This window comes from Podarcis erhardii (assembly GCF_964252035.2).
Source record: "Podarcis erhardii genome assembly, chromosome: 14".
In the NCBI taxonomy this organism is placed as follows: domain Eukaryota; kingdom Metazoa; phylum Chordata; class Lepidosauria; order Squamata; family Lacertidae; genus Podarcis; species Podarcis erhardii.
In genome coordinates, this window is record NC_138503.1 from 1008919 (window position 1) to 1026617 (window position 17699).

General features: G+C 42.2%; 1 protein-coding gene across 3 annotated transcripts in view; it reads left to right on the forward strand.

The window, feature by feature from the left end:
* The window catches only part of SIN3A (SIN3 transcription regulator family member A), a 56117-nt gene that overhangs the window by 21235 nt on the left and 17183 nt on the right, over positions 1-17699 (forward strand). For all 3 annotated transcript variants that reach the window (XM_081838732.1, XM_081838733.1, XM_081838734.1), the window contains exons 2-11: positions 91-312; positions 895-1071; positions 3537-3643; positions 5250-5544; positions 6121-6369; positions 7018-7170; positions 7713-7871; positions 8888-8971; positions 9681-9799; positions 10763-10973. In XM_081838732.1, coding sequence (XP_081694858.1) covers positions 124-312; positions 895-1071; positions 3537-3643; positions 5250-5544; positions 6121-6369; positions 7018-7170; positions 7713-7871; positions 8888-8971; positions 9681-9799; positions 10763-10973 — 1743 coding nt within the window. In that variant the 5' untranslated portion in view covers positions 91-123. The remainder of the gene's footprint in view (positions 1-90; positions 313-894; positions 1072-3536; positions 3644-5249; positions 5545-6120; positions 6370-7017; positions 7171-7712; positions 7872-8887; positions 8972-9680; positions 9800-10762; positions 10974-17699) is intronic.

Sequence of the window (17699 nt, forward strand, 5' to 3'; positions counted from 1 at the left end):
GTTGTTTTGTCTCCTTGATTTTGAAATAAAATTTTTACTGTTAAGGTTGACAATTTGTTGCTTCTATTTGTCCATTCCTCTTTCTAACAGGTTTTATAGTGCTTTCCTGAGCATGAATTCAGAATGAAGCGGCGATTGGATGAACAGGAGTCACCTGTGTACGCGTCACAGCAGAGACGTATCGCCAGCAACACAGAACCATTCCAACACCAGCATCGTGTTCTTGCTCCAGCACCTCCTGTATATGAATCTGTTTCGGAGACCATGCAATCTGCTACTGGGATACAGTACTCTGTAACACCCAGCTACCAGGTGGGATTGCTGTCATGTTTTTTAAGCTTATGTCCTCTCAGGAAGTTCATCAATCTTCATTGTTCTGTGGGCAAACAATAACATAACAATAAATAGCATGTTTTCTCTCTCCTCCACCTCCCAGTGTGTGAGACTCGAGCCTCCTTGCCCTTGGAAGTAGATACAGTCTTGAGGCCCATCATTTAACAGTGCAATCCTCAGCATGTTCGTTTGGAAGTAAATCTCATGGTCAGGCTGGTACTGTCAGTAATGGGGATGAGTGTATCAGTTTAAATAGGTGACAGGGTTCTAGCCGTGCTCTTCCTGTGCCCAACTGTGGGGACTCTGCACAGGGATGCATCATTGTTGTTGTCACTCCAGGCCAGGCTTAGCTTTCTCAAAGGAGCACTTGAAAGCAAAGCTCTAGGCTGGACAACCAAAGATGCTTCAGCAATATGAGTTCATTTTTTGCCACAGATGTTGCTTTGATGGAAGTTATTTGGAGTCATCATTCCCAGGTGACCTCCAGAGCAACTGTTTGGAGATACCCATGCTGGCATAAGGCTTAACCCTAGTGGCTTGTCTTTATTCTCTCCTTCCCAGGTGTCCACTGTGCCGCAGAGCTCCAGCAGTCATGGCCCCACTCTCGCAACTGCCCATAGTGGGCATCACCATCCCAACCCACCCCAGCCTCATGGCAGCCAAGTGGTGCAGAGTCATGCTCACCCAACTCCCCCTGCAGCACCAGTGCAGGGGCAGCAACAGTTCCAGAGGCTGAAGGTAAGGTCTGAGGTAGATTAACTTGGTTTCATTTAACCTTTCTTCAGAGAAGCACAGACTGCTTGGGGAAATGAGAAAGTTACACTGTTAGCTCAAGTGGATATCCACTTACTTGGTTGCAAGTTGCTTTGGGTTGCCGTTGGCAACATAAAGCGATTAACATATTGTATAAATATATAAAATAAAGTGTTGTATGGCTGTGGGCTTTTAGGTCAGGGGTCAGCAAACTTTTTCAGCAGGGGGCCGGTCCACTGTCCCTTAGACCTTGTGGGGGGCCGGACTGTATTTTGAGGGGGGAAATGAACGAATTCCCATGGCCCGAAAATAACCCAGAGATGCATTTTAAATAAAAGCACACATTCTACTCATGTAAAAACATGCTGATTCCTGGACCGTCCCTGGGCCAGATTTAGAAGGCGATTGGGCCGGATCTGGGCCCTGGGCCTTAGTTTGCCTACCCATGAAGTAGGAGAATCCTGGTTTTATCTAGGGGATGGTATGCAGTTTTTGTATGAGTCTTTGCTAGCAGCTTTTGGAATAACTAGTCAAGGTTTGTTTTTGTGCCTTGCTGCAAACCTGACCAGATAAGCTATAGTGGTGTACATTGAGGAATAGCAGAAATAAGATACATACCCTGTTTTATCAATAGTTAATAACACTGAAGAGCTTCAACTGTACTGTTATGGTTTTCTCTCTTCTTCTTACATTGCTGTTAATCTAACTGCATGGATCTCATATCTTGGCTGTTAAAAGGTTTCTTTCCCACTGCCACCCCTACATAAAGGTCAGCAACAGAGGGGGAGGCAGAAGTCAAACAGCATTTAAGTCAGTGATGGAGGGCCTGTGACACCCCCTCCCCCAAGTTCTTGTTGGACTCCGGTTCACATCAGCCTTAGTCACCACACTAGTGGTCAGGCATAATGGGAGTTGTATGTCAGAAACAATTGGATGGCCACAGGTTCCCAATCTTTTGGTTAAGGCCACTTGCTGTCCCACTAAAATTTTGTGCAGGCCTAGGACGTTTTGATTTCTTGCATGTTCACCTGGACAAATTATTGTATTTATATACCACATTTTTCTTTCAACAAGCTCAAGGTGGTGTACATGGTTTTCTGCCTCCCTATTTCACCCTCACAACAACCCTGTGAGGTAGGTTAGGTTAGGAGATGGTGTTGGGCCCAAGGTCTCCCAGGGAGCTTTATGGTTGTTGTCCTTGGTCAAGGAGGGCATATCCCTGACAAGGGGATGTGTGAACTCTGATAGCCTCTGATCATCTCTTCTATAGGTTGTTTTGTTACGCTGTATTCAATACTAGTCCTACTCAAAGTAAACCCTCTGAAATTAATGAACTTAAGACAGTCCTTTTCATTAACTTTTATTCTGAGTAAGGCTGACTTTACATACATCCCATTTCTTATATGTATGTAAATATCTACTTTTGGGGGGTGTTTCTTTGTCCTGTACTTGTTTTCTGCTGCAGCATGTGCTGTTGCCACTGTCAGGCGCAGTGAGTATTACTTTGTGAAAGTATCTCTGGTATAGCTCTTGGCTGCAGCCAAGAAATGGCCTGTGGGGGGCAGGGAGAGAAGCCCTCTGAGGCGTGTTTCTCCATTTTTTAAAAGGAATTTGCCAACCAGCAATTGTGCCTTGGTTGTCAAACAAAAAAGTGAACAAAAGTTTCTATCATTGAACTCGGGAAAACTGTTACGTAAGTCTGAGGAAAGAGCACATGCATAGCCCAGCTGTTGCAGAAAAAAAAAACTTTTTAAAAAACAGGTTTTCACTCAGGCTGAAATATTGCTTAAATAACCAGCCTGAAGAGTGGCTGTGGTACAGTATATTGTTTTTCTGCACAGCACCCTGCTTATGAAGGGTTTGCAATTTCAGGCTTGTCCACTAGACATTTGTTTTAAAAGCCTGCTTGGAAGCCCTGGATCCATCACTCTTCTGGGTCTGTGGAAACAGGCGCTCTTATCCAACCCTTTGTAATTTGTAAATTTCCTCAGAAAGCAGCAGCAAAATGCACATCACAAAATGGCCACACCCATCACAACGTAAAACAAGAAAGTAGTGTCAGGTCCCTTACTGTGCCCCTCCTTGGAACTTTGCCTTGGGCTGCAGTAGCTCTACTCACTTCTTGAGAGGACTGTTGTGTTGCATGACAAGAGATGTGAAGCTCCAGAAAGGCCACCCCCCCAAAAAAAATGGTAGAAGTGCGGGACAGACTATTCTCCTCCACTCTTCCCAGTTCTTTGTTTCCCCCCAGGCCTTTATATTTCTTATGTACGGCTGGGCTTCACAGAAGAGAGAGCTATACACAGTGCAGAATTGCTTTCTGGTGGAAGAATAAGTTTTGCTTAACTGCTTTTTTGTATCTCAGGGGTTGCATTCCCTGTGCATGTGCAAGAATGGAGATAAAATGGTGACAGAAAGACATGTTCCTAAGTTGCTTTTGTTGGTCCTAGGTGGAAGATGCCCTCTCCTACCTTGACCAAGTGAAGCTGCAATTTGGCAGCCAGCCTCAAGTCTACAACGACTTCTTGGACATCATGAAGGAGTTTAAATCTCAAAGGTGCGAACCTGCTGTGTGCTTTATTTTAACAGATGCTTCTTTGGGCCATGTAGTATTTCACTAGTAAGGTCAAAATCAAATACCTGACAATATCACACATTTGAATCTTTCCCTTTGTCTGCCCTAAATTCACCACAGTCCTATCTTGCCTGCTGTTTTTTTCTTGTGCTTGTTTTCATAATTCTACTCGCAGCCAAACTTCCTTTTTTAGCCCCTGATCTGGTTAAAACCCCTCATGCCTAACACCCCCATCTATAGTGGGCCCCCAAAAAGCAAAGTTTGCTCTTAAATATGCCTTATCCAAGGTCCAAATCATAGTCTGGATGGGCTTGATATAGCAAAGTTGCTGAAACTGGCAGGGCCTGAGCATGCTTCGTGTCTTGATAGGAGGCTGTCTGAATACCTAGGAAGAGAATCAATAGCAGCCATAGGAAAACCCAAGTAAAATGTGGAAAAGTGGCTGCATCACTAGATATGGTTCTCAATGTATTTTGAGAAAACTCCTCTTTCAGGGAGAGGCTTTCATGCTTCATCTTCACTTCTGCAGCTGCCTTTTTTGCTTTTGAAGACTCACTTGGAACCTGTCTCATCGACTTCCACCGTGGAAGAAATGCACGTAACAAAATTAAGAAGTCCATGATTTACTTTCTGATGTTGCACTTTAAAAAGAAAAAAATTGAATTCTTATTAGATTTTTTAATATACCCAAAGAAAAATAAAGCAAACAGGAGTTGCCAAAGTATCAAAATAAAAAGGAAATGATAAATACTACCAACAGCCACTTAACTTGTCATTGCAGATTTGATACTTGTATAAAGATTGTTTCTTGGGGGAAGGGGAAAGAAGTAGATGGTTTTGGGGGGCAGAAAAAGAAAACACAATCCCTGAGAACTCTTTTTTCTCACCCCCTCCCCCATGAGATTTAGAATCTTGAGTTTTAGCAATAGATTATCAGACAAACTTGTCCTGTTCACCTTTTTGCTTATTGTGAAATGCCCATGCCTATATATTTTCTTTATTTATATTAAATATTATCTACCATTCATTTAAAAAATTCCAAAGTGTTAATAAAATCAATTCATAAAACAAATAAATTCAGTTTGTAACCAGCAAATAAGCATTAAAAATAAATTCTTAAAAAGCTAAAAACAGAACAAACAATTCCAAAACCCACCTACAGTCTAAATGCCTGGACAAATAGGACAGTCTTCATCAGGCTCTGACAGCTTGTGATGTCATGCCAGGTGGGCCTCCTGATGAGGGGCATTCCACAGTTGAGGTGACACCATAGGTAAGGCGCTCTTCTTTATAGAAGCATGACATATTTCTGTTAAAGAGGGTAGTTGAAGCAGAACCATTCCAGAAGTTCTTCAGGCGTGGGCAGGCTGGAAAGGAAAGAGGTGCTTGTTCAAGAATTTGGTTACTTTTATTTCCCCAAGCAGCATGTTTTGTTGGCAGCTTGCCTGCCTTATTTTCTGCTAGTAGCTATAATGGGGGATGTGTGTTAACAACATTCTCTAAATGTAGTGCTAAGCATGTCTGAAATGTGTCAAATCCACAGAGGAGACCTGATCTCTCTCTTCCTCCTTGTCTTTTGATTTCACAGCATTGATACTCCAGGAGTGATTAGCCGGGTGTCTCAGCTGTTCAAAGGCCATCCTGATTTGATTATGGGTTTCAACACTTTCTTGCCTCCTGGCTACAAAATTGAAGTGCAGACTAATGACATGGTGAATGTAACGACACCAGGGCAGGTTCATCAGATCCCGACCCACGGCCTCCAGCCCCAGCCTCAGCCTCAGCCCCAGCCCCAGCATCAGCATCAGTCTCAGCCATCAGCACAGTCTGCCCCAGCCCCAGCACAGCCAGCACCACAGCCGACACCTGCCAAGATCAGCAAGGTAACCTCAAATGAAACAGGTAGTCTCTAGCTTAGAAGTAGGGACACCTGTGGTTTCCGGACAGAGAAGGCCCTCTCAAGGGAGAAAGTGAGGTTGATTTGGGGTTTTGTCAAGGAGGCATGTTGCCAAAGTGGAGAGTCAGAGACAGATAGCTGACCTTTGGGGCACAATCCACCAACACATTCTGTGCAAGAATCACTGCATGAGCACAATATCTGTTTGGAATTTCCCTCTTCGGGCACAAAAATTTCTGGGCCAACCAAGCTTTGCAGCTCTGCTTTGTTAGCATACCATAGTTGGTGTTGTGTAAATGATCTAGCTAGGTGGATTCACAAGGGAATAGCACTGCCTTTGGGAAAGGAGTTGAAGTAGATGAGTGTCTCGTTCCTTTCATCTCTATATTGCTGCATGGTTATTCTGGGCAAGCTCTGTATCATCCTGAGGTAATAATAAGTTTTGCTGTTTGTTTTGCTTTTGAGCATAGTCACGCAGCACTCTGGAGGGCTCACTAAGGGCTCACTCAATACGTGGCTGTTCAGGAACCAGTGTAACCCAGTGTCTGCTTTTCATTCCCAGCCATCCCAGCTACAGACACATACACCAACCAGCCAGCAGACTCCCCCAATCCCCTATGCATCCCCTCGCTCTCCACCAGTCCAACCCCATGCACCTGTGACAATCTCTCTTGGATCCACACCATCCCTCCAGAATAACCAGCCGGTTGAGTTTAATCATGCAATCAACTACGTCAATAAGATCAAGAATCGTTTCCAGGGACAGCCAGACATTTACAAGGCTTTCTTGGAGATCCTCCATACCTATCAGGTGAGTGGGCAACTGCACAAGTCTTAATGACCCCTTTTTCCTGTTCAATATTTACTTTTATATAGAAGAAAAGAGTGGCTTGTCAAGCAAAGCAGGAAAAGATGATTACTGGGTGCAGTGCTATTTTTCTAGAAAAAGAGGTACCGGAACTCACCCTGAACACCTCCCTTGTTCTCTTATAATGGCAATGGCGCCCACCTGAGAGGTGCCAGAACTCAGTTCCGGCAAGTTTTGCCTAAAAAAAGCCCTGACTGGGTGAAGCATAACAAGTAGTAAATCCCCAGCCAGTTGACACTAGCTCAGTTTTGCTTCAAACCTACCTGCTTCAAACCTTCAAGGTTCCTACCTGCGGAGCAGGAAATTTTCTCCAGAGATGCTGTTTAAAAGCCATCATTAATGGAGATGAGTCATACAAAGGGTGCAACACTTGTAGAACAGCCAGATGTGCCTCTCAAGTGTCTGGCCCTCCGTGGAATCCTTCCAGGGGCAGGAAGGAAACTTCTTCAGTGTCCTTTTTATCTTGTCATCTGATGCTTTTCTCTTGAGCTCTCATGCTAGGCGTTGTGGATTTTCCTTAAAGAACCAGGAGAATGAAACTGGTTAGAACAGCTGCTCTGAGCTCTTCCTTTCTCTTCCATCTCATGACAGAAAGAGCAGCGGAATGCCAAGGAAGCAGGAGGCAACTACACCCCGGCACTGACTGAGCAGGAGGTCTATGCCCAGGTGGCCCGTCTTTTCAAGAACCAGGAAGATCTGCTCTCGGAGTTTGGGCAGTTCCTGCCAGATGCAAACAGCTCTGTGGTGAGTTTGCCCCTAATGTTGTTACTTACAGGGCACCTTGAAGGAGAGCATTGCTTATTCTGTTCTGCTTACTCCTTATGGCATAGTGTAACTTTTGAAGTACTGGGATATGGATTAATTAATGAGGTGGGGATATTTAATTATAATAATTAAATAAACAAAATAGATTGGACTTCAGAGCAAGAGTTCCTAATTTGGGTTTCTATTGAAGACAGGAGTGCCTAGTGTGCTCTGGTCCATGGGGTCACAAAGAGTCGGACACGACTAAACAACAAATTGTCTTATGATTCCCTTTTAGAGTATCACAGGCAAAGAGCCAATTTTCTTAGTTTCCTTTCTGGAAAGGATATACTTTGTGTGATGTGAGCTGAGTCCTGTTCTCTACGCCCGCCCCCCTGCCCCCCCCCCCCAGTTAACAAGGCCATTGTAATATCAAGTTCCTTGAGCTCTAGAGCTTTGCCTGGGTGATTACAATTAAATACATTTGCCTGTATGGGATACTGGGATCAATAAATGTACTTGTACATTGTTGTTTAAACAAGCTTTTAAGCAAGACAACTGCAGAGAAAGTGGAGTCTGTGAGAAATGACCATGGGGGCACAGTCAAGAAGCCCCAACTTAACAGCAAGCAGCAAAGACCTAATCAGAATGGCTGTCAGATCCGGCGGCATGCCGCAACTGGGACAACTCCTCCAGTGAAGGTGAGCATTGATCATCATCTTCATCAATAGGCTGATACCAGATACTGCAATGGTCTGTTGCAATGAAAGCAACAGAGTCCCTTGTGACCCTTAAATGTTGTATTGTGGCCTAAGCTTCTGTGGACTATAGGCCACTGGATCAGATGCATGAAGGTGTTTCATTAGTTGGTAGATGCACATATTTATGTTTGAAAACAGTAGGATTGGGCTGGAGGAGGAGACCATGAAGAAGGTCACAGAAGGTCTGCTGCATTTCTGCATAAAGCCCAAAGCAAGAACAGAGTGAGCTGTTAGTGGGACAGCGGTCCCTGATTGACTGTATGCTTAGTTGTAAGTTACAAATGGGCTTATTTTAGCTGGAAAATCATTTGTTCATCAGAGCCTATCAGCTTTTGAATCATTGTCTTCCTGATATTTATTTATTACAATAACATTTCAGGATGCAAATTCTTCTGAAGGGAATGGAGGGGCTGTGCTGCTCTAGGAGAAAAAACTCTTAAGCAGGGAGTTAACCTTGGTGAGAGTGAGGGAACAGCCAGTAAAGGTGTCCCATGGCATCTGGGAGCCCTTGTGTGAGGTCTGCAAGAAAAGGTTGAGGTCCTGGGTGAGGAGGAGGCAGGCATATAATCTTTTCTGAGACCTGGGATGGGATGCCAGCAAATAAGGAAGGTTGTTGAACTCTTATTGATCAATTAACTTGTTGCAAATGAAACAGTGTTTGTAATTCAGAATTCGTATTTTAATGCTTTGCCTTTCCAAGCTGATAATGAAAACCCAGGGAAGAGTTAGTAGTATGTATCTACTGACTGGTTTTCTTACATGCCTACTTCATATGCCTTCAGTAACCATTGTTTAACCCTACGAAAACAACAGTAATGTATACCATTCTCCACTTCTCTGGCTTCTCTGCAGCAGCTTAGCAAAACTAAAATATTTTGCAATAGGCATCAGCCCAAGTATTATCTTTCGACTCTGGTTTTTGAAACTCTTTTGCGGCTCATTCTCTCTTTCTGCAGAAGAAACCAAAGCTGCTCAGTTTGAAGGACCCTTCAGTGGTAGAAGCTGGAAAACATGGGACAGAGTCTCTGTTCTTTGACAAGGTGAGGCTTTGGATGACATCTGCTGAAGCAGCCATTGGTTTTCAAACAGCCCTAGCGCTTTCTTTTATTTGAGTCCTACTCCCAGATCAGTGTGCATTAGGAAAGCAGCCTTAAGCCTCCCAGATGTTACCTGTCTGTCAGTCTCAGCATCTAACATGGGGGGGGGGGGTTGACCTTCTCAGACAACTTCTGCATAACTGCCCCTTTTCACACCTCAGCCGGCTGTATATTTCTCCTGACTAGGTGAGATTTCTAGATACCTTTTGAAGTCACTGTTTCAGAGACTAAATGACATTTTGAAAATTTGCAAAACCCCAGCAAATTTTGAAAAAAGTACCCTTCTGTACAAAAGTAGCAGTGAACTAGGCAGCTTTGCATTATAATTTTCAGCAATGAAAACAATTACAACTATTAAAAAGAGTTTCATGTTTAAAAACAATTTCAGATGCAAATGAACAACATTTTCATTTGTCAGGTACTAAGATTAACCAGCTTTAAAACAGCATAATAATAATCTACGAAAGTGGATTCAAGGCTAAGTGGAGCATTAGCTCTTAAATCTGTAAAATTTTATATAGGTGTTTATTCCATTTATGAATTGTTTCCCATGTTGCATCCCAAAGAGATGGTGTTAAGTACAGTGTATTGACAGTGTTGTCATTCATTTTTCTCAACAATTTGCTAACCATATTTTTCCTTCTCCCACAAGGTTCGGAAAGCTCTGCGAAGCACAGAAGCATATGAGAATTTCCTCCGTTGCCTGGTCATTTTTAATCAGGAGGTGATATCCCGAGCTGAGCTTGTGCAGTTAGTTTCTCCATTTTTGGGGTAAGTGAAATAAATGATACTTGGCTGCATGATTCATTGCCAGCTGTTTGTACATTGGGGTGCTTGACAAAGGCAGGGGCGCCGACTTATAAAAAATATTGGGGGGGCGGGGGCCCATACCGACTTATAAAAAATATTGGGGGGGCCCAAGACCTCCAAACCGCTGCTGCTGGGGGAACGAAAGGGGCGAGCCCCGGGCTGCCCCGACCTTAAGTGAACCTGTGAGGGCCCGCCCTTTGCGGCAGCCGATTGGCTGCCGCCGTGGGCGGTGAATATTAATGAGCTAGGGGGAATCCCCGTTTCTCGCGGGGCTGATGCCAGCCCCGCGAGATTGTTGATGGGTCGAGAGCCCGCAACCCCACCCCCTCTCTAGATCGGGAGTGGCTTTGTTTTAACTCATTACTGAATGTATTTTAAAAGGTAACTATCGTCAAACAAGGAGAATAAAAAATACCAACATAATTTTGTGATTTTACAAAGCATAATATAACTAATAATTTTCTTAAATTATTGGGGGGGTGGAGCCCCCCCAAACGAATTTTTGAGGGGGCTCGGGCCCCCTCAGGCCCCATGGAGTCGGCGCCTATGGACAAAGGAGATGAATTTACTGGCTGCATTGAGTCAACTTGATTTGGAAAGTTGGGAATTAGCAGCAGTGAACATTGGACTCACTTGCTCCCTCCCCTGCTTTCCTTCTTTCTCCAATTGCAAGGCGAAGAGATTAGATGCTTCTGCTTCTGGTTGGTTGCAAACCATAGTTGTGGTGCTGAATCCACACAGCAAAATGTGGCATGCTTAAACCACAATTCCAAACAAGAATAAGTTATGGCAATGCAGTTTGTCCTTTTTCGTGTCCTAAATGTGTAAATCATTTAGACAAAAGACTTAGATAATCTTCCTGCAACCATTGAGTTCTATAATCTTTTCTCTTTCCTCTCCCATTCCCCCCCCCCCTCTTTTTAGGAAATTCCCAGAGCTGTTCACTTGGTTTAAAAACTTTCTGGGCTACAAAGAGTCTGCACACATGGAGACTTTCCCTAAGGAACGGGCTACAGAAGGGATAGCAATGGAAATAGACTACGCTTCTTGTAAGAGACTTGGCTCTAGCTACAGAGCCTTGCCGAAGAGCTACCAGCAGCCCAAGTGCACTGGTCGGACTCCGTTGTGTAAGGAGGTAAGGCAGCATTCTTCATATTGAAGTAAATGATGCTAGTGGAAAATAGGAAGGTGCTGTGCATCAGCTTGGACAGTTGCCTAGCCCAGGAGAGTCTGCTCTGTCTGGCAGTGGCTCTCTATCGTCTCAGGGAAAGATCATTTGCTGCAGCATAATAAATTGGAGGTGCCTGGGACATTCCTTTAAGCCATGTGTGCTACCACTGGGCTGTCGTTCTTTCCTTGGATGAGGTTCAGAGGAAGAGCCCTTGGAATGACAGTACCCTGAGACTTAAGTAGGCAGGAGGAAAATGGCGCAACTTTGGCCAAAGTGACTGAAGTCGTAAGCTTTCTTTCTTTTTGCAAAAATAACAGGAAAAGAAGAAACAGCAGCTAGCACCAACAATTAAAGTATTCTGTCAATCCTGACTTAAATGTATAAATTAATGTAGGCAGTCCATATGTCCGAATAAATATCCAGATTATTATAAAATGTACATAATTTCTTTTCCAATTAATTTCATTTTAATTTTCACAATTTTAACAAATTAACATCAAATTTTACACCAAATTTCTACACATTTTAAAAGTTGACTCCTCACCCTTCTTCCGTGGTGTTTGTATTCCCACCCATTCCTGCAGCAATTATACCTTTATCTATTCCACATTCCCTTCATTACAAATTTATCATTCATCTTCTGTTGCTCATATTTTAATCCTGCCTGCAATTCCATTTAACTATGATATTTCCCAAATTGTCCAAATAAGGATCTCATTCTTCCACAAAATATTTCTCATTAGATCTCTTCTTTTGCTGTCACCTCCCACATTTAAGCCAAATTAATCAAATTTATAAGGAAGCCAGCTGCTTACATGTTCGCTTCTGAGGCTTTTCGGCAGTGGAGTCAGCAGAGATGTCCATCCACCCCTTGCCTCTCCTGCCTGTATCAGAGTCCTTTGACTCTGGCAGGGAGAGGGAGCAAACAGTGCTTGTGGCATAATTTGCCACCCTGGTACCACCAGAGTGTTTGAGGAATGCATTTGCCTTTTCTGCCCCCTATATTCTCCATCCAAGTCTCCCTGATCTTTGAGATAAGCTCTCATGGTCACTACTCAACTTGGGAGTCAGCTGTACATTATTTCAAGCACCCAGGATGTGAGCAGGCTCAAATGGGGAATATATTGTATACGGTCCCTGATGCCAGGAGCCGTGAACCGGTGGCCCTCTAGGATTTGGATTGCAACTCCCATCATGCTCTGAACTAGTGTCCTGCACACTAACCAGCACATCATGCTAGCTCCCAAAAGTCTGAGGCAATGGGAGTTGTTATCCCACAAATAGCAACCCTCCCTGCCTTAAATACAGTGGTACCTCAGGTTAAGAACTTAGTTCGTTCCAGAGGTCCGTTCTTAACCTGAGGTATCACTTTAGCTAATGGGGCCTCCCGCCACTGCCACACGATTTCTGTTCTCATCCTGAAGCAAATTTCTTACCCCGAGGTACTATTTCTGGGTTAGCAGAGGCTGTAACCTGAAGCGTCTGTAACCTGAGGTACCATTGTAGTCTTCATTCGCTCAAAGGGTACTGTAGTGACAAATGCCTCAAGAGTTACACCTCACAGTTGATAAATCATATGATGTCACTTCCGCTTGGTCGCCCAATAATGGCAGTCGGGAGCTCTTTCAGCTGAAAGAGCCCCAGCGCTTTGAAATTGGGGAGACCACGAGAGCGTGTGGTTCCCCATTAAAAATCTCAGATCAAGCGTTCTGAGGACCTGGTGTTCCGGCGGGTGCCTTCCAGCCACTCCCCTGCTCCCCGGTAAGCTCGTAAGAGCCCCGAAAGCAAGCGGGTTTGGAGACGCGGCACAGCGGAAACGACCGCTTCCTTCAAAGCAGCGAAGCTCCGAGACTGGCGATCGTGAGCGGCCAATTCCTTCAGGGGGGAAAAAAAGACTTACAAATTTGGAACTGTAAGTAACTACAATAAATAATTTGAAAAGAATTTGGAAGAGAAGGGAGACTTAAAAATGGAGGTCGGTCCCATTTTGTTGGAGAAAGAGAGAATTGGCGTACAAAGACCAAAGCCCTAATGAAGTGAAAAGTTTTTAAAACTTTGCAAGCAATTTTACTCCCCCTCCTCGAGGGTTGAGGGGGTATTTTGTTTAAGACTTTAACCTAGGAAGATTGTGAATTTGATTGAGACTTCCCCATTCTTCAGTGGACCACCCAGGAGGGAAGACTAGTCTCCATTGTGATGTCACAATGGAAGAGGAAGCATTCAATCTCCCTTTCCACTGACTTTGTTACAAACTTTCCAGAGCTGCCTGGCTATACTTTAAATTGATAAAAAGTGTCTTCTTCCCTCAGAACAAAGGGGAGCTCCAGAGATTTTTCTTTCTGCCACCCTGGCTTTTGGTTTTCAGCCTGTTTGAAAGAACAGGGACACAGCCTCTGGGCCGGCTGCAGTGGTACTTGTGGAGGGAAATTGTTATTTTCCACCACTGCGCCAGACTGTGGGACTGACCTTGACATTCCTAAGCTATTATGCGCCTAGAAAAAACAAGACGTGACTCTAAAGCCCAGCAATTTGAGGAGTCGGTGATTGCAATCTTGAGTGGCATTAGAGAAGGTTTAAATCGTAATACAGCAAGTATTGATAAATTGGATAAAAGAATTGAGCTTTTAAGCACTGACTTAAAGGAAGTAAAAGATGAGATAACCACGCATGACACAAGGATGGCACAGCTGGAGACAGAGTGCCAGATTTGGAACAGATGCAATATGAAAATGCCAATGCAATTGCCTTTCTGCAGTTGAAGGGAAAAGAATTGCATTTGAGATTGAGGGGGGGTCCCTTTTTTGGAAGAGGAAAAACTCAAGGAGTCTGATAGGATTTTTTGTGGACTGCTGGGACCTCAAAAAAGAGGAAGTGGAAGCTTGGATAGAGAAAGCTTATAGATTCGGACCAAAAAAGGATACTAAAATAACTTATGATTGTATAGTGGTCTTTAAGACCAAGGAGCAAAGGGATATCATTCTGGGACACCACTACAGAAAAGGCCTAAAAATCCAGGATAAATCTGTGGTGCTCTTTAAAGAGATCCCACGCCAATTTTTTAACCTGAGATCCCAATATACGGATTTGACAAACATCTTGAGGAGGAAGAACATCTTTTTTAGGTGGGAATTTCCAGAGGGCCTATCCTTCAAATTTGAAGGAAGAAAGCAAAAGATAAAGACTGTTGGAGAAAAGGACAGATTCTTGCAAAAGCACTCGGTGGAACTTGGATTACAGAGCCCACTGCTCTTGGGAGCGGAGGCTACACCCTCTTAATTTGACATGGCGCTGAGAATTTATTCATGGAACGTAAATGGTTTGAACTCTCCTCAGAAAAGGAGACAAATTTATCATGTTTTGGAAAAACAGAATTTGGATATAATTTGTTTACAGGAAACCCACATCACAAGACTACATAGAAAAATGTTAATAAACATGTCAGCTCTTCCTGACAGTAAGAGCTGTTCGACAGTGGAATTTGCTGCCAAGGAGTGTGGTGGAGTCTCCTTCTTTGGAGGTTTTTAAGCAGAGGCTTGACAACCGTATGTCAGGAGTGCTCTGATGGTGTTTCTTGCTTGGCAGGGGGTTGGACTCAATGGCCCTTGTGGTCTCTTCCAACTCTATGATTCTATGATCTATGAAAAGATTGGGACAATAATTTATTTCTTCTGACAAAGTTAAAAAAAGAGGAGTGGTTTTCTATATTAAGGAAAAATGGAATCCAAAATTGGCATTTAAAGATGAGGAAGGAAGACACATAGCAGTTGAAATTACAGCACAAGGCGAGAAATATTTGTTACTAGCAATCTACGCACCTAATGATGGGAAAGCGGACTTTTTCATGAATTTGGAAACAAGTCTTTTGGAATATATGGATTACAAATTAATATTGATGGGGGACTTGAATGGAGTTGCATCTGCTTTGATGGATAAGACTCAGAGATCAAAGGTATCAAATTCTGGCAGATTACCCAAGACTTTTTTTGACTTAACTGACAAATCTGATTTGTCAGATATATGGAGAATCAGAAATCCAATGGAAAAAGGCCCCCTTTTTTCAGATGCAAATCAAGTATTTTCGAGAATAGACTACTTATGGATATCCAGAGACTTGGTTCCTAAAGTAACAAAAACGGAAATTTGCCCTAAAACTTGCTCTGATCACAATGCAGTTTTTATGGACCTGAAAATGTTTGTACAGGGTTCCTTCAGATGGAGAATGAATGATGATTTGTTGAGAAGTACATCAATTGTTAATAAGGCCAAAAAACCCTAAAGGATTATTTTGAACTTAATATGAACCAGGGAACGGAAACAAGGGTTATTTGGGACACTAGCAAGGCAGTAATGAGAGGGTTTCTGATACAACAAAATTCAGTTAGGAGAAAGTTACAGAATGAGAGAAAAGATATAATTATGGACCAGTTAAAAGATAAAGAGAAGAAGCTCAGAGGAAATCCAAAGAATCTGCAGATACAAAAAGGAATTAAGGCCTTACAGGTTCAATATTCACAGTTAGTAAATAGAAATAGAATAGAAGTTGAGAAGGATGAGACAAAGAAATTTTGAATCCACAAATAAATGTGGGAAACTATTGGCCTGGCACTTAAAGAAGAGACAAAAGCAAAGTACTATCACAAATATTCTAACAGACGAAAAATCTGTAGAGAACCCTGCAGACATAAGAAATGTTTTTATAAATATTATAAACAACTGTATGAAAAGGATAAAGAGGACTTGGTAAAAATTGAGCAATTTATTAAGATTAATGGTTTGCAGAAGATTCCAGAAGATAAAAAGATCCTACTAAAGGGTCTAATCACAAGACAGGAAGTGGAACAGGCAATAAACTCAATGCAACTTGGCAAGGCACCGGGACCAGATGGTCTATCAGCAAAATACTATAAGATATTGAAAGACTGGCTTATCCAACCTCTGGTAGAATTATGTAATCTGATTCTACGAGGGGGCAAAGCACCTGAAACCTGGAAGGAAGCATATGTTACTCTGATTCTCAAACAGGGTCAAGATAGATCCAATGACAAGAACTAAAGACCAATTTCCCTACTTAATGTGGATTACAAAATTTTTGCAAATATATTGGCCAACAGGCTACAAAAAGTTTTATCTAAGTATATCCACAAGGACCAGGGAGGATTTCTCCCTGGAAGGCATATGAAAGATAATATTAGAAATGTTGTGGCTATTTTGGAAAAATTGGAAGCAAGAAAGAGCTGTAAAGCAATGCTAATGTTTATTGATACAGAGAAGGCCTTTGACAATGTATCTTGGAGTTTTATTTACATAATTTTGATAACATGGGGGTTGGTCAAGACTTTTAAATGGTATTAAAGTGCTCTATCAAAAACAAAAAGCTAAAATTATTGTAAATAATGTGGTATCGGAGGAAATTAGAATAGAGAAGGGAACCAGGCAAGGGTGCCCACTTTCCCCTCTGCTGTTTATTTCGGTCCTAGAGGTCTTGCTAAGTATGATTAGAAAAGATGAACAAATTAAAGGTATTACAGTAGGATCCAAACAATATAAATTAAAAGCCTTTGCTGATGACTTAGTATTGATATTACAAGATCCAGACTCCAGTGCAGTAAAAGCTCTGGAGCTGATACAAGAATTTGGCAGGTAGCGGGATTTAAGTTAAACAAGAGCAAAACCAAAGTATTAGAGAAAAATCTGGACAATGATGAAAGAAAACTTTACAAGAAAAGACAGGCCTAGATTTTGTGAAAAAAGTTAAATATTTGGGGGTGAACCTGTCTGGGAAAAATCTGAATTGTACAAAGATAATTATGAGAAATTATGGAATGAAATTAAGTGATTTGGAGATATGGTCAAAGCTAATATTGTCATTAATGGGCCGGATCTCAGTAGTTAAGATGAATGTGTTGCCAAAGATGATTTTTTTGTTTCAAGCTCTCCCAATTATAGATAATGTGAAATGTTTTAAAGAATGGCAGAAAGCTTTATCTAGATTTATCTGGCAGGGGGAAAAACCCAGAATAAAATAGAAATTACTTACGGATTCTAAAGAAAGAGGGGGATTTTCCCTGCCAGATTTGAAAATCTATTTTGAGGCAGCAGCGCTTTGTTGGATTAAAGAATGGATACAATTAGAAGATACAGATGTATTAGATACAGAGGGATTTGATAATGTATTTGGATGGCATGCATATTTATGGTATGATAAGGTAAAGGCTGATAATGCATTTAAAAATAATGTAATTAGGAAATTGTTGTACAATGTTTGGATAAAAGACAAATATCTTTTAGAAAGGAAGATGCCCAGATGGCTTTCGCCAATGGAGGCGAAGGCCCAGAAAAAGTTAAATATGGAAATAAAATGCTTGAGATATTCAGATTTATTATTGGAAGATAATGAAGGCTACAAACTAAAAACCATTTGATCAAGTTAAAGATAAGTTAAATTGGTTACATTACCACCAGATTAATGAATTGTATAAAATAGACAATAAAAATGGTTTTACCTTGGAAAAATGTAAGTTGGAGACGGAGTTGTTGGATTCTAAAGCTAAAAATCTGTCTAAAATGTATAAGTTACTGTTGGAGTGGCATACAAAGGATGAACAAGTTAAATCAGTAATGATAGATTGGGCAAAAGATGTGGGACATAACATAATGTTCAAGAATTGGGAAAGACTGTGGAAGAAAGGG